This window comes from Dipteris shenzhenensis, chromosome 20 (assembly GCF_047967505.1).
Source record: "Dipteris shenzhenensis isolate YYH24624 ecotype China chromosome 20, Dip_SZ_1.0, whole genome shotgun sequence".
NCBI classification, from domain to species: Eukaryota; Viridiplantae; Streptophyta; class Polypodiopsida; order Gleicheniales; family Dipteridaceae; genus Dipteris; species Dipteris shenzhenensis.
Window position 1 is genome coordinate 30553194 of NC_141615.1, and position 13686 is coordinate 30566879.

Genomic DNA, 13686 nt, shown 5'->3' on the forward strand with positions numbered 1-13686 from the left:
CGTTCCTATTGAGCTTGTTCAGCTCCTTGATCTCTTTTTTTGACTCGGGTCTCATACATACGTCTCCTTTCTTCTTGTTGCATAGGGGTGCGGTCTTCCGTCACGTAGAAAGGTGTTCCTTTTAAATAAATCCTGCTGCTGTCCAGGATGATTTCTCTCTTACGTGTGTCAAGCATTGTGCAAACAATTGCCCGATGACTTGAATTTTCATCCCTCTTTCTTCCTACCCGGTGTGCCCCAAAGACCACAACCTCTTGCATGGCAAAGTGCTCAGCAAAAGTCTTCTATGTCCTTTGCAAGTGAGAGAGGTGTTTCTTTTTCTTTTTCAGATAGACCCCGTAGGACAATATTTTGTGACCTTTTTTCTCTCTCTTTCTACTCATTGGCATCTATCCCTTCTTCTATTTTTTTTCCCTTTTCTATGTGTGCATTTGTCTGAGCATGCCCATTTACTACCTTACTTGCCCATGTCCCCGAGGTGCCTATATCTTGCTTGCAATCTAATTGAGGCTGTTGCGTCATATTTGCCCTCATTTTTTCCAAGATCTGTTCCATTTCAGCAACTTTCTCCTCTTGGATAACAGTCTTTTGCTCCAAGCTGGCTATGGAGCTCTCTTGCATGGCCACCCTTTGCTCCAAATCTGCATTTTTGTATTCTAGATGTTGGCATTTCAGTGAAAGCTGATGTATCTCCTGCTGTTGGCGGTCCATTGTGCCTTGCAAAGCTGTCAAAAATGTCCAGATTCCAGTTTCATTAGAGGAAGTGTCTGCTGTGTCACCTTGAACTGACATGAATGGAGCTGTTAGAATGTTCCCTTGTGCAGGAATGTATGGGGCTGCCTGTCCATCTAAAATGATGATGGGTGGCTCAGAAATTGCTGTCATTTGCAAAGCACTTGTTCTAGTTGGCGTTATATATAGAGAGTTTTTCATACTGCCTCCAGAGCTCTTTGCCAAGGGAGTGGAATGTGCTGATAGACCACTCCTATTGATTCTTTTGTTGAGACTGGTGGAAGCCATGGTTGAGCCTGTGGCGCATCAAGAAACTGGCGATTGATAGCGCACGCACGATAAAAAACAGGTACAACAGGTATGAAAGTACCAAGAGGGATGAGGGGGCGTAAAAAAATCCTGACGGTCAACCGCGTTGGGGTTTTACCCCCCTTTCGAAGCTGATGGTGGCCTCAGATTTGCGGCCTGAGTTGAAGAGATGCCTCAAACTTAAATCGCGAGTAGCGATCGCCGCGCGCGACAGACAATAAGAGGAGCAGGTGTCCCGAACATGGATGTAGATTACTGGCGCAAAAGGATCCCGACGGTCAACCGCGTTGGGATTTTACCCCCCATTCGGAGCTGTTGGTGCAGTCCAAATCGCCATCCGAGTTAAGCTAAGGGCGGGAGGGAGAGATGGGGCTGAGAGGGCAAGCGAGGCATGATGATAGAGAGAGGTGATGGGGTGGGGAAGGAGAGAAAGAGAGAGAGAGAGAGAGAGAGAGAGAGAGAGGGAAAAGAAAGAGAGAAAGAGAGAGAGAGAGAGAGATGTCATGTCATCATTTTGCATTGTTTTTTTCCTGTAACCATGTAGTTTTTTAAATTTAGCATCAGGTCAAGTTATCTCAATCTAAACTTAGCCAACCTAGTTTAGTTAACTTGCTTGGTTATGTTGACCTCTTCTGGTTACCCTGCTTATAGGTACATTAATTAGGCATGGAACTACCAGTTATCACACCTAATCACTGTGATCAATTTGGCTATCACAATGCAAGATGCCTTGACTGGTCCAAATTACACAACCAAAATTTGTCCCAGATTTAGAGAGCCATACTTGGTCATTTTATATCCAAAAACTGGACCTGGTTTGAACTCAAGATCTGAGCAATAAAAGAACAGGTCATTGGAATCAATTCGAACGTATTTTAGAGATTTTTGAATGTCATTATTCAGGCCTATAAAAGCATCATTTTGGACTATATTTTTGGCAGTTTCGACCAAATCTTCGTCATTTTGCACTAGATTTCAGTTCAGTCTTCACTGGAAACTTTCATACATTGAAAGACGAGTTCCAATACTTTCCAAATGAAATCATTTCAAGGGTCATGTCATTCAGGTGCTTTATGCAATAAATGTGTTCACAACTTGGATACATGTCAAAATTGGATGTATGTCTGGACGTGTCCTTGACCTGCAAAGCTAATAGAGATTCTATCATGCAAATTGTGATCGGTGAAGGAACTTTGGTTAAACGTAAGCCTTTCACATAAGCTTCTTTCAAAAGCATTACAATGCATGATTTTGTGATTTCCATCTTAAAATTTTCTCACGTGCTTTGTAAAAGGCCAAAACATTAGCATCTGTTTTTGGATTCCCAGTAAGCGGAACTGAAATCTCTCTATTGAATCTTGAATCAACTTCAAGGAATATATTCTCGTCTTTATCAGCAGCTGGAAACAACTCTTTTCTGTGGCCAATACCTGTGCAAGATAAGACTGTCAAACTTCTGCATAGTGCATAGAAACTTAATGAGATAGCTCAATCAAGAGAATCATCAAAGAAAATACTAGATGCAAGCAACTTTAGTTGTTTAACCAATATTTTGCAGCTCCTACTTCCGAGCTATTAAGAGGTGAAATTGGATTCTATCTTATCTATGAACAATAGCAAAGTCCTAGGGATGATTATTTGTCAATTGTGCAATTCATTTGGGCGGATACAATTAAGGAGCGGCTTGGCAGGGTGTCACAAAGTTGAGTAGTGGCTCAGCAATGGTCTCGATGGTTGAAAAGTAACTTAGGAACATATAAGATGCATTGCTACAAGCCATACACAGTGATGACATGGACAAAAAGAGATGACTATGGATGAGTGAGCAGACAGGCTTGTCCTAGTTTCTTTTTTGGATGAAAAGACTTCTATTAAGTATAAAAGCCCCAAGAGCAATGCTCATGGCAAAAGTACATCATGCATAGCATGAAAAACAAGATACCCCAAGTGGGTAAACAACTTGCTCATTAAGAAGAGCTAGTAAAGCACCAAGGTTGAGGCTGAAATGCCACCTTAAACCTATGGTGTACTTAGAGAAAAAAGGGAAGCAACTCCACTCCTTGACAAAGATAGTCCTCCTGGCAGAGGCCGCCTGGAATAGAGTGTGTATAATGTCTGTCCAAATACTGGCCAATGTGTGAGAACACTGAACTTGGGAATCAAGTGCCTCAATGCAGCTGGATCTCCACATTGAAATGCTCGCTAAGATCTCCCAAAAAGTATCCAACAAGGCATGTGCAGGTCTATAAGGTGGATTGGAAACATCATGCAGAGACCATGACTCAGCTAAGTATCGGAATGCATTCAACAAATCTTTCCAAGGCTGCTGTCCTGGCAAAAGCCCCCTAACCCCATCTTGCAAAGCAAGGCCCTGCACTGCAAATCTGGATTGATAACATCGAGGCCCCCTTCTTGTATGGGGAAAATCAAGGTCGGCCAAGCCACTTGGCCTTGGTATTTGCAGAACCATCAAGCCCACTCCACAAGATAAACAAGGCTGTGGCCAGCAATACCTCATTAACAACTACCACTCTAGATGGCAATCAAGATTTCCCGAGCCACTCTGGCTCTGGTATCTACAGAACCATCAAGCGCACTCCACATCCAAGTGAAACCAACATCACCCCCCCAACTTGGGATCCCCATTGCTAATCCAAAAGCCATTGAATTTATTCCAATTGATATGTTTGCCTGCTATAGAACAAAACTAATCCAAGGGTGTCTTGAAAGATATGAGAGTCTCGGGAGCGACATCCAAAAAAACAGCACTGTAATCAACAAGCTCACTATCCAAGATCTCCTCATCCTACCTGAGGGAAAAGAGTCTCAACCTATTAATGTGAGCTTGAGTCGCAAGAGATGCTCATGGATTCAGTCACGAATAAGTATAAGAAAGGAGCACGAGGACATCCTTGTTGGATTGATTTGAAAATCTGAAATCTCTCTGATGTGACCCCTTTGATAAGCACCTTGTTGTGGGCTGATCTGTATAGTGAAAACACCACTTTGATGCAAGCATTTGAAAAACCAAAGCATAGAATAATACCCTCCAAGGACCCAATCTACTCTATCATAGGCTTTCTCGAAATCCAAGATTAGAATGGCTAACCCTTGGCCGCTCTGAATAGCCCATTCTGAAGCCTCCCAAAAGGAAAATATATTATAGAAAATGCTTTGGCAATGCACAAAACCCATTTGCATATCATTGAATAAGATCTGGAAGAAAAGGTTGCAATCGCAAACTGATAGCTTTTGCCAAGATCTTATAGAAAGTGCTCCAAGAGTGATTGGCCTCCATTGGGAAATCCAATTTAGGATAAGATGAATGAAACTCTCTGTAAGTGAATTAGGCATAGCATCAGAGTCCCAAACACCCTGTAGGGAAGAATTAATATGATTCCCAATCATGTCCCAAAAAAATGGAGGGAGTCAATCCACCTGAGCCCATACACTTTCTGTTGTGAAGGGAAAAAAGTGCAGTCCTAAATTCAAGATTGGTAAAAGATGCAATCCTAAATTCAAGATTGGTAAAAAGTGCATCAAGTAAGACTCTCATATCTGGTTTCACCAATTCTTGAATAGCCTGCCAAACTCAATGTTTGACATCATCTCTAGCAGGCATGTCAAGATGTGCAGAAAGAAGGGAGGAGTAAAAATCATAAGCAATACATAAGACAACATTTACGATCGGACTGTAAAACCTCTTCACAGTCAAGTAGCTGAGAAAACAATTTCTTTGGCATGTCTCAGGCCAAGAGTAGAGTAGAGAAGAAGTGTTTATCAAATCTTTCTCTCATCTGAGCTCAAATGACTCGCGTACATGAAAGGTGTACTCCGATCCGTTTAGGATTTGTGGATTAGTTATGGGATTTACTAAAACAAGCGCGGTGGTTGTTTGCAATATAAAAACAAGCGTGGGATTTATTGTTTGGGATTTACAAAAGCAAGCATGCTGGTTGTTTGGGATTTACTAAAATAAGTGTAGTCTCAAATACATTTTCTATTTTCCAAGATAAGTGGAATACTGTTTCCTTGAAATGAGACTACATTTTCTAAGTACTATCTTAGTCGTCGAAGGCACCTCGTCCCACATATGAGAGATCTATTGGACGTGCTTTATGTTCCAGGTATAAAAAAGAATCTGATTACTATCTCAGCCATCTCCCTAAATGGCTTCACGGTTCTTTTTTAAGGTTATCTTTGTGCCGTGTATGACAACCGGTATGATGAGTGCATTGTCCTTACTGGGTCACTTTCCAATGGGCTGTACCATCTTGATGCCTATAAAAAACAGCCAGCTTTTGAAGCAAATTGGGTCTCTGAATCTGTCATTTCAGATTCACATTTTTGGCATGAGAGATTGGGGCATCTGAATTAAAAAAGTTTGGTGAAAATGCATTCAAAGGATATGATGGTGGACCTTCCACCCATGCATGCACGTGCCAAACATGTTTGTGAGGGCTGCTTATTGGGCAAAATGCATCCGTTCTCATTTCCCAAAGACATGGCAGTCTGTGCATCTAGGAAGTTGCATCTCGTGCATAGTGATGTATGCAGGCTGATGTGGATAGCATCACTTGGGGGTGACTTATGAAGGAACATAGTGGTAGGGAGAGAAGCAAGCTAATACTAGGAACAAAAAGGAAAGATAGTAAACATAATATATCAAAGGCTAAATATGCCAAAAGCCCTAAAACTTTTTGAGAGATTAGACAGAAATCTGAAAAAATCGTGATTTGGGCATGTAGATCTTCAAATACCCATATCTTCCCGTAGAGATGCCGGATTGACAAGCTGTAAAAGACAAAAATGTAACTCTCAACAAGATCTACATTTTAGTCTTCTACCTCGACTTCAAATTCATTGTCGTTTGGCCTGCAGAGGCATCGCAAAGTGTGCGACCCTATTTCTTTGACAATTTTGACACGGGCAGCTGAAAGACGACTCCTGGGCAGCAAGATACTTCATGGACAGCTCAAGTTCGATCAGCCGTTCACGTGATGCCACTCTCTTCCAGAAATATGTGCACCTCAGATTACGAGCTGCGTAGAGAGGCAATGTACGTGCATCATAACTCCAAGTTCACAGCAGGGAAATGGACCGGGCAGTCAAGCTGAGCAAAGGTGGAACTGTTTGTCGAGGCGTGGGCAACACAAATCAGCATGGAAGCAACATAGGATCGTCTTCGATGTAGATTGAGGAAGTGTGAACTGCAAACCAGAAGAGCTGCGTAGACCAGCGTGTTGACAAGCAATAGTAATTAACCCCCGAGCAGAAAATCATGTCCCAAACAGCCTCCGGTGAGGCTAAGGAAGGGTTGCTCTACCATAGGGAGAGGATAGCTTCCATTTGTGGGCCTCCCTCATCCCTTAGGTTGAGCTTGAGCTTGGAGGGGATGAGAGGAAGAAAGGATGAAAGGTGGGCATGGCTTTGATACCACATGTTGGAGCATGGTGGTAGTAGGGAGAGAGAGAGGGTAGGCTAGGGAGAGAGGAAATGAAACTTAAATGAAAGCATAATGAAAGCAAAGGAAAATGGAAATGAGCAATAGACCAAATGTACTCACATGACCCAAAAGGCTTTGAATGTATTGAGTGATATGACAATGAAAGTACAATGCCTTTATACGATAGGCACACACACACTAAAGTGTCAAATGTATATGGGATTAGTCCCATAGTGACACGCGGCACTCTAGGATATAAAGTAGTCTAGTACTACTCTATAACTCAATAAAAACACACTCGAAACACTCACTTTGACTTCATGTTCCAACATTTGGTACACGCATGAAAGACAAGGTTAGGTGCAACGCCGAAAGCACTCTGGTTGTCAGTGTCGATGATCGTAGAAGTGTCCTGGCTGACATGAAGATCTGAGAGTAACTTACGGAGCCAAACACACTCTATTGTAGCTGTGAAGGCTCTGCTTCACAACTAGAAGTGGCAACTGTAGGCTGCTTCTTGCTGAACCAAGAGATGCATGAAGAGCCAAGCATGAAACAGTTGCCATGCGTGACACACAAGTGTCATAACAACTAGCCCAATCACTGTCCTTGAATGCATGCAAATCTAGTCAAGATTGATCACTATAGAACAGTCCCAAATGTTGGGTTGCCTTCAAGTAACGGAAGACCCGCTTCATTGCCTACCAATGCTCCACGATGGGCTTGTGCATGTACTTGCTTAACTGGGAAATCACATATTGCAAATCAGGTATGACATAAGTGAATAAGGAATCTCACAGCCTGTGGGTAAAGAGTGGCATCAAATGGGCACTCCCATCTTCGGAGGAGAAACGGAAGCCAGGTTCCAATGGAGTAGAAACCAGCTTGTAATCCTCGAATTGGAAGCGCTACAAGAGCTGTCAAATATATTTGGATTGACTCATCATTATGCCCCCCTCAACATTAGCAAACTAGATGCCCAAATAGTATTGCCAACCGGCCCATATCTGACATTGCAAATGATTTCTGCAAATCTGCCTTGAAATCTATAATTTTCTGAGTGTTTGGCCCGGTGATAAGCATGTCATCCACAAAGAATTGAAATAAAAAATCTGATTTACTCTTCCCGACATAAAGATACTCATCCCCTGTCAGTGCGGAGAGTCAAGAGTCGGTTCCCACTTTCAATCTCAACCATGTCAAGGAAGCGCTTGAAACAAGGGAAGACATCTGACTTGGTCTTCATGCCATAAACCCAAGTGGATCTAGTGAAGTGGAGAAGTTGTTAGGAAATGGAGTCAAGTTGAGTTAGTTTTGGTGTGTTCTAGTGAGTCCTAGCGTGAGTTTTATAGTACTAGGTGTCTAGGAGTGCCACGTGTCATATTGAAAGTTATCCCATATACATTTGGTACTTAATGTGTGTGCCTATCCTATAAAGGCATTGTACTTGTCACTTGTCAAATCACTCAACTCATTCGAGTACAATCTACTTTGGTCTACACGTGAGTACTTGTTCATTCCTTTCCATTTCATTATGTTTGCTATCTTTCCTTTCTGCTCCTAGTGTTCGCTTGCTTCTTTCCCTACCACTATGTTCCTTCATTGGTATCAGAGCCATGTTCCTAGCCTTGTCTCTCCTTCCCTTTCCAAGAGGTTGAGGTGAGGAGGCCAATGAAGCTACCCGAGCATCTTCCTCCTTGGAAGGCCCTCTTCTCTCTTGAGCTCCTCTACTTCTACTCCTTAGCCTCGCCTTGAGCTGGTCATCTTCAACTTCAACGGATCTGCAACTCGCTACTGCACATGTTCGAGCTGGAGCTGTTCTTTGAGTTTCTTGTGGGCGGCGACTGGCTATGCTACAGCCCGTGATCTGGTTTCTTGCTGCTCATGAGTTGGTCGTGAACTGTTTCTTGCTGCAGCGACCAGCAGAGAGTGGTTTTCCAGCCCTCCATTGCCGCCATCAGTCTCCTCGTCACTATTGAAGCTGCCCGTGCCAAAATAGTCAAAGAAGAAGGGTCACAACCTTTACGATGTCTCTGCAAGCCAAACGGCATTGAATTTGAAGTCGATCCAGAAGAGTAAAATGTAGACATCGTTGAGAGCTAGCTTGTCAATCCGATATCTCTACAGAAAGATATGAGTATTTGAAGATCTGCCTGCCCAAGCTGGCTTAAATTTCTGTCCAATATCTCAGAAATTTATGGGATTTTTTGCCTGAGCTGCACTTGGGGTTACAACTCTGCAAATTTCAACCAGTTTTTTGTCAAACCCTAATTTTTGACAAAATTCCTAATTTCTATAGAAACCAATTTCTAGAATTTAGGGCTTTTCTGACTTTTGCAGTCCTTTTCCATAATTGAAGCCTCTGACATGTAAAATTTTTTGGAGTTTTCTCAAAATTCATGTAATTTCATTACTATTTTGTACATTCATTTGGGCATTTTGCCTTCTTTGGGCATAATTGCTCAAATTTGAGGCTCTACTCCGGTCTTGGTGACTCACATCACGACATTTTAAGAGTCATCATGTGATTGCTCCTTGTAGCTTCTCCCATGGCCGACATCGACATATCATTTGGGGCATTCTCGCCATGATCTTCATCGACTAGGGATATGCACATTAGTGCAGGCAGCCACTTGGAGATGTTTGACGGGTTCTCTGCCCTTGCTATGCATAGAATGAATGACATACTTTCTATTTTTTATATGTTTGAGTCAAGGATACTCTGCCCTGGGTAGTCCTCCAAAATGTATGCAAGTATGGTCAATATAGGTTCTTTGCCTTGGATAGTCCTCCTAAAATGATGTATTCATTTGTTTATTTTTATGTCCCTGGAGCCAAGAGGGAATGAAGTGAGGGAACTACTATGCATTGGTCTTAGATGGTCTAAATATCAGGCCTGGCATTTGAGGTCCAGGATGTTGGTGCCTTGTTTCCTAAACCTCTGAGTTGGTCATGCATCCATACTAAGATATGAGCCTCTGAGTCATGTTTGGGACGTAAAGCCATGAGAGTGCTCAGTCTGACCTCTGAACCATGCTCAGACTTTAGCCTCTGAGATTGCGTGGGAGCCATGTCTAGTTCTAACATTGCACAGTCTGATGACCATCATAGATTTTGTTCTGGGTTCCATTGTAGTAGTCCCTCACCTTTTCTCCATGTGGGGGGGTGTTAGGAAATGGAGTCAAGTTGAGTCAGGTGTATTCTAGTGAGTCCTAGTGTGAGTTTTATAGTACTAGGTGTCTAGGAGTGCCACGTGTCATATGGGGAGTTATCCCATATACATTTGGTACTTAGTCTGTGTGTGCCTATCCTATAAAGGCATTGTATTTGTTACTTGTCAAATCATTCAACTCATTCAAGTACAAGCTACTTTGGTCTACACGTGAGTACTTGCTCATTGCTTTCATTTCCTTTCCATTTCTAGGGATTACAGTCCTGCATGTTTTTGAGAAATATCAGAAACCCTAACTTAAAAAATTAGGGCTTTTCTGATTTTCTGATTCCTGTAGTTGGATGACAGCCTCTGCTTTGTAAAACTCTTTAAGGCTTGTCAAAAATCTTGTAATTTCATCAGTTATTTGCACACATTTGGGATTTTGCTCCCTTTAGTATTTTTGCTCAATTTTGGGACTCTATTCCACTTTTGGGGACTTTCTCATCGGCACCTTGAGAGTCGTCATGTGATTGCCCTTGGTGGTTGCTTCCATGGTCTTCATCGACACATCTTCCAAGGCATCCTCGACATGAGCATCTTCGACACATCATCGATGAGCAGGATGTGCACACTTTTGTGCGGCAGCTACTTCGGGCACATGGGTTCTCTACCCTTGCTATGCATAAAATGAATGAAATATATCTTTACTACTTTCTTGTTTGAGTCAAGGGTACTCTGCCCTAGGTTGTCCCCCATAATGAATGCAAATAAATCATGTGTGTTGAGTCAAAGGTTCTTTGCCTTGGATAGTCCTCCTAAAAAGATGTATTTTCCTATTTTGTTTTGGTGTGTGGCTCCATGTCTCTCATTAGCCCTTAGAGCTAGGAGGGGATGTACTGTGGGAGCCATGTATTGGCTTTGATAGGTTTAGAGGGGGATGTATTGTGGGACCCATGTATTGGCTTTGATAGGTCTCGTTATCAAGCCTTGTCGAGTTCCAGGATGTTGGTGTATTCCTAGACCTATGAGCTGGTCATGTAGCCATGCTATAACGTGAGCCTCTGAGCATGTTGAGTGTCAAGCCATAAGAGTGCTTGGATCAACCTCTGAACACGCTCAAACTTTAGCCTCTGAGCTACATAGGGTGCACAGTTTGATAACCGTCATTGTCATGTTCTATTCTTGGTTCCATTCCAATAGTCCCTCACCTTAGACCATCATTGCCATGTTCTGTTCTTGGTTCCATTCCAATAGTCTCTCACCTTGTCTTCATGGGGGGGTATGTTGGAACATGAAGTCAAAGTGAGTGTTTCTAGTGTGTTTTTATTGAGTTATAGAGTAGTACTAGACTACTTTATATCCTAGAGTGCCACGCGTCACTATGGGACTTATCCCATATACATTTGACACTTTAGTGTGTGAGTGCCTATCCTATAAAGGCATTGTACTTTCATTGTCATATCACTCAATACATTCAAAGCCTTTTGGGTCATGTGAGTACATTTGGTCTATTGCTCATTTTCATTTTCCTTTGCTTTCATTATGCTTTCATTGAAGTTTCATCTCCTCTCTCCCTAGCCTACCCTCTCTCTCTCTCCCTACTACCACCATGCTCCAACACCAAGTACATAGAGGTGCAATGCACTATCATTATGTTTGAGAGTGCCTGTCAGTTGGAGATATACAGTTGTTATACGTTCCCACGGAGGATAACTTAGTAGATCTCTTCATGAAGGTTCTACCACGACCCAAGTTTGAGGCTTTTCGCCATGACTTACACTTGGCACCATTTATCACGTGATATTAATCTCCTTGTACTATCATAGGTTGCTATATCCATCTTGGACGAACATGTGCAACCATGATCTAGTTTCCAGGTATACCTAAGACGTTTCGAGGATACTTCAGCCATACCATGGAGGGGGGTTTGTTAGCACTTAGCCCTAGTATGTGTCTTGTAGGATCAATCAACCCTTAGGTTGACTTCTCTGGTCAAATCCATGGTTGACTTTGGGGCCTATATTTGCCACCTCTTGTACTTTCTCATTATCCGTTTGCAAGTCCTCCTCGTTTTCTTAGCTTGTTGTTTGCTCCCTTGCATTCCATCTCCATTCCATTCCCCCACCCAACAGGCCTCTTAGATTCTAGCTCCCAACGAACTGGCTTTCTATTAGGAGAGATGATAGGATCCACCCACCTCCTAAGTGAGCCTCATAGCCTGTTAGTCATAGGACCGCCATTAGTCTCAAGGTCCAAGGGTGAATGCCTTAGCTAGGATTTGAACGAGATTGGAGAGGAAAAGGAAGGGGAGATACACAGCTAAGAATGCTAGAAGGAGAGATGATAGGACCCACCTACCTCCTAAGTGAGAGATGATAGGAACCACCCACCTCCTAAGTGAGCCTCATACTTGTTAGTCATAGGCCCGCCATTAGTGTCAAGGTCCAAGGGTGAATGCCTTAGCTAGGATTTGAACTAGATTGGAGGGGAAAAGGAAGGCGAAGTACACAGCTAATAATGCTAAAAGAAGGACTTGAGGGAGACAGCAAGCATGGAAGCAGCTTAGCAAAATGCTGTGAACTATCGTCCAAACAACAACAAATATGTTTGCAATTAAGTTTTGAATTCAAAAATTGAGGAATCATGAAAATGTATTAAGCCAAATTGGCCCTCCAATGAACACCCTCGTGGGAGAATTTGTTGCTGCGTTCACGCTTACATGCAATATGTGGAAGAGAGGGAAGTGTACACATGCATGCAAGGTGGTTGAGAAAGAATGCATGTCGGCACACGAAGAGAGAGACCCCTTCGTTTGTGGCCCTTGAGTTCAGTCCAGGACCACCTTCTATTTAACTCTTCTCTTATACTACAACTTGTAAACATACCATTTAATGCCTCCTAATGCACCCCTCCTTGTGACTAGTGGATTTTAAAGCACATAAAGATTGTTATCAGTGGGACTACCCTCGAAGTCTTTGGACAGCAGGTATGCATGCATCTTTTGAAACTAAGCCATCTGTGCCTAGTTCAAACCATGGAGAGGATAATTGTTTTTTGCAGGCCTCGTACAGTTGTCTAGTATACTACCTCAAAGCCTTCACCCTCACGGGTTTTAAGTAGCTCCAAGCTTCCGATGTGTGGACCTTCACACTGAAGAAGGTTTGCAGGGATTGTTTTCCTATGAGATAAGTATAACGTTTAAAGAGTTTATGTACGAAAGTGATCTTTAACTAATTTAATGGAAACAACCACGTTCTATTTGACTGCCAGTCTTAATCAATTAGTTTAGAAACGTCCAAAAATACTGTAGACTAGACACCTCGGGCATGGGAGAAGTAGATGCACAATAAGATGATTTCCTGCTGATACATGTTGTAAAAGATACCATGCCTAAAATGCAAACTATCCAGATTCTGAAGGTCTGCATATTGTGAATTCATACAGTGTAATACCTGAGATTTTTAAAGGCATTTTATGTCTCCCACTCATGGTCTAAATATACTTAGTTTTTTATTGCTCTAGAACCAATGTGGTAAAACTTACTCCTCACATCATGTTGAAAACTCTCCTGCAACTGGCTGTAAGAAACGTTCAGCAAATGTTGATCATTCCTTCCATACTTTGGAAGATTCTGACTGACATTAGGCAATATGTTTTCTCGGTTTCCATGCCTGTAACTGGTCTGGGATAGAGGATTAATTGAAACATCATTGTTGTATCCTTTATACTGCTCAAAATTCTGACACACAAAAGGTAATGGCGGTTTGTCTCTTGTCGGTGCCAACACTTCATCTTGTAAGCTCTGTGTGCTAAAAATGTCACAAAAAGAGTTACTTTCATTCCAACACCTTGAATCCTTCAATCCATGAGATGCAGGTTTAGGTACTAGATCACTACCATGCACTGAGGAATTTTCTTCCTTGAACTGACCAGCAGATGTCATGATAGGGAAATTTGCTGATGAAGAATCTCTTGCAGATGGTTGCGCATTGTTCATTAATGCAATCCATTTCTTAAAGTCTTCCTGAAAGGAGACAATTCCAGA

At 42.3% G+C, this 13686-nt stretch overlaps 1 protein-coding gene across 2 annotated transcripts in view; it reads right to left on the minus strand.

Annotated features, from left to right (window-relative positions):
• Nucleotides 1-1961: 1961 nt before the first annotated feature.
• The window catches only part of LOC147889526 (uncharacterized), a 135537-nt gene continuing 123812 nt past the window's right edge, over nucleotides 1962-13686 (minus strand). The window contains exons 15-17 of one of the 2 annotated variants that reach the window (XM_087391653.1): nucleotides 13539-13665; nucleotides 13185-13450; nucleotides 2348-2471 (exon numbers count right to left, since the gene is read on the minus strand). In XM_087391653.1, the coding sequence (XP_087247779.1) occupies nucleotides 13233-13450; nucleotides 13539-13665 (345 nt within the window). In that variant the 3' untranslated portion in view covers nucleotides 2348-2471; nucleotides 13185-13232. Of the gene's footprint in view, nucleotides 2472-13184; nucleotides 13666-13686 lie in introns of both variants that reach the window. The other variant, XM_087391652.1, reaches the window with a different exon arrangement.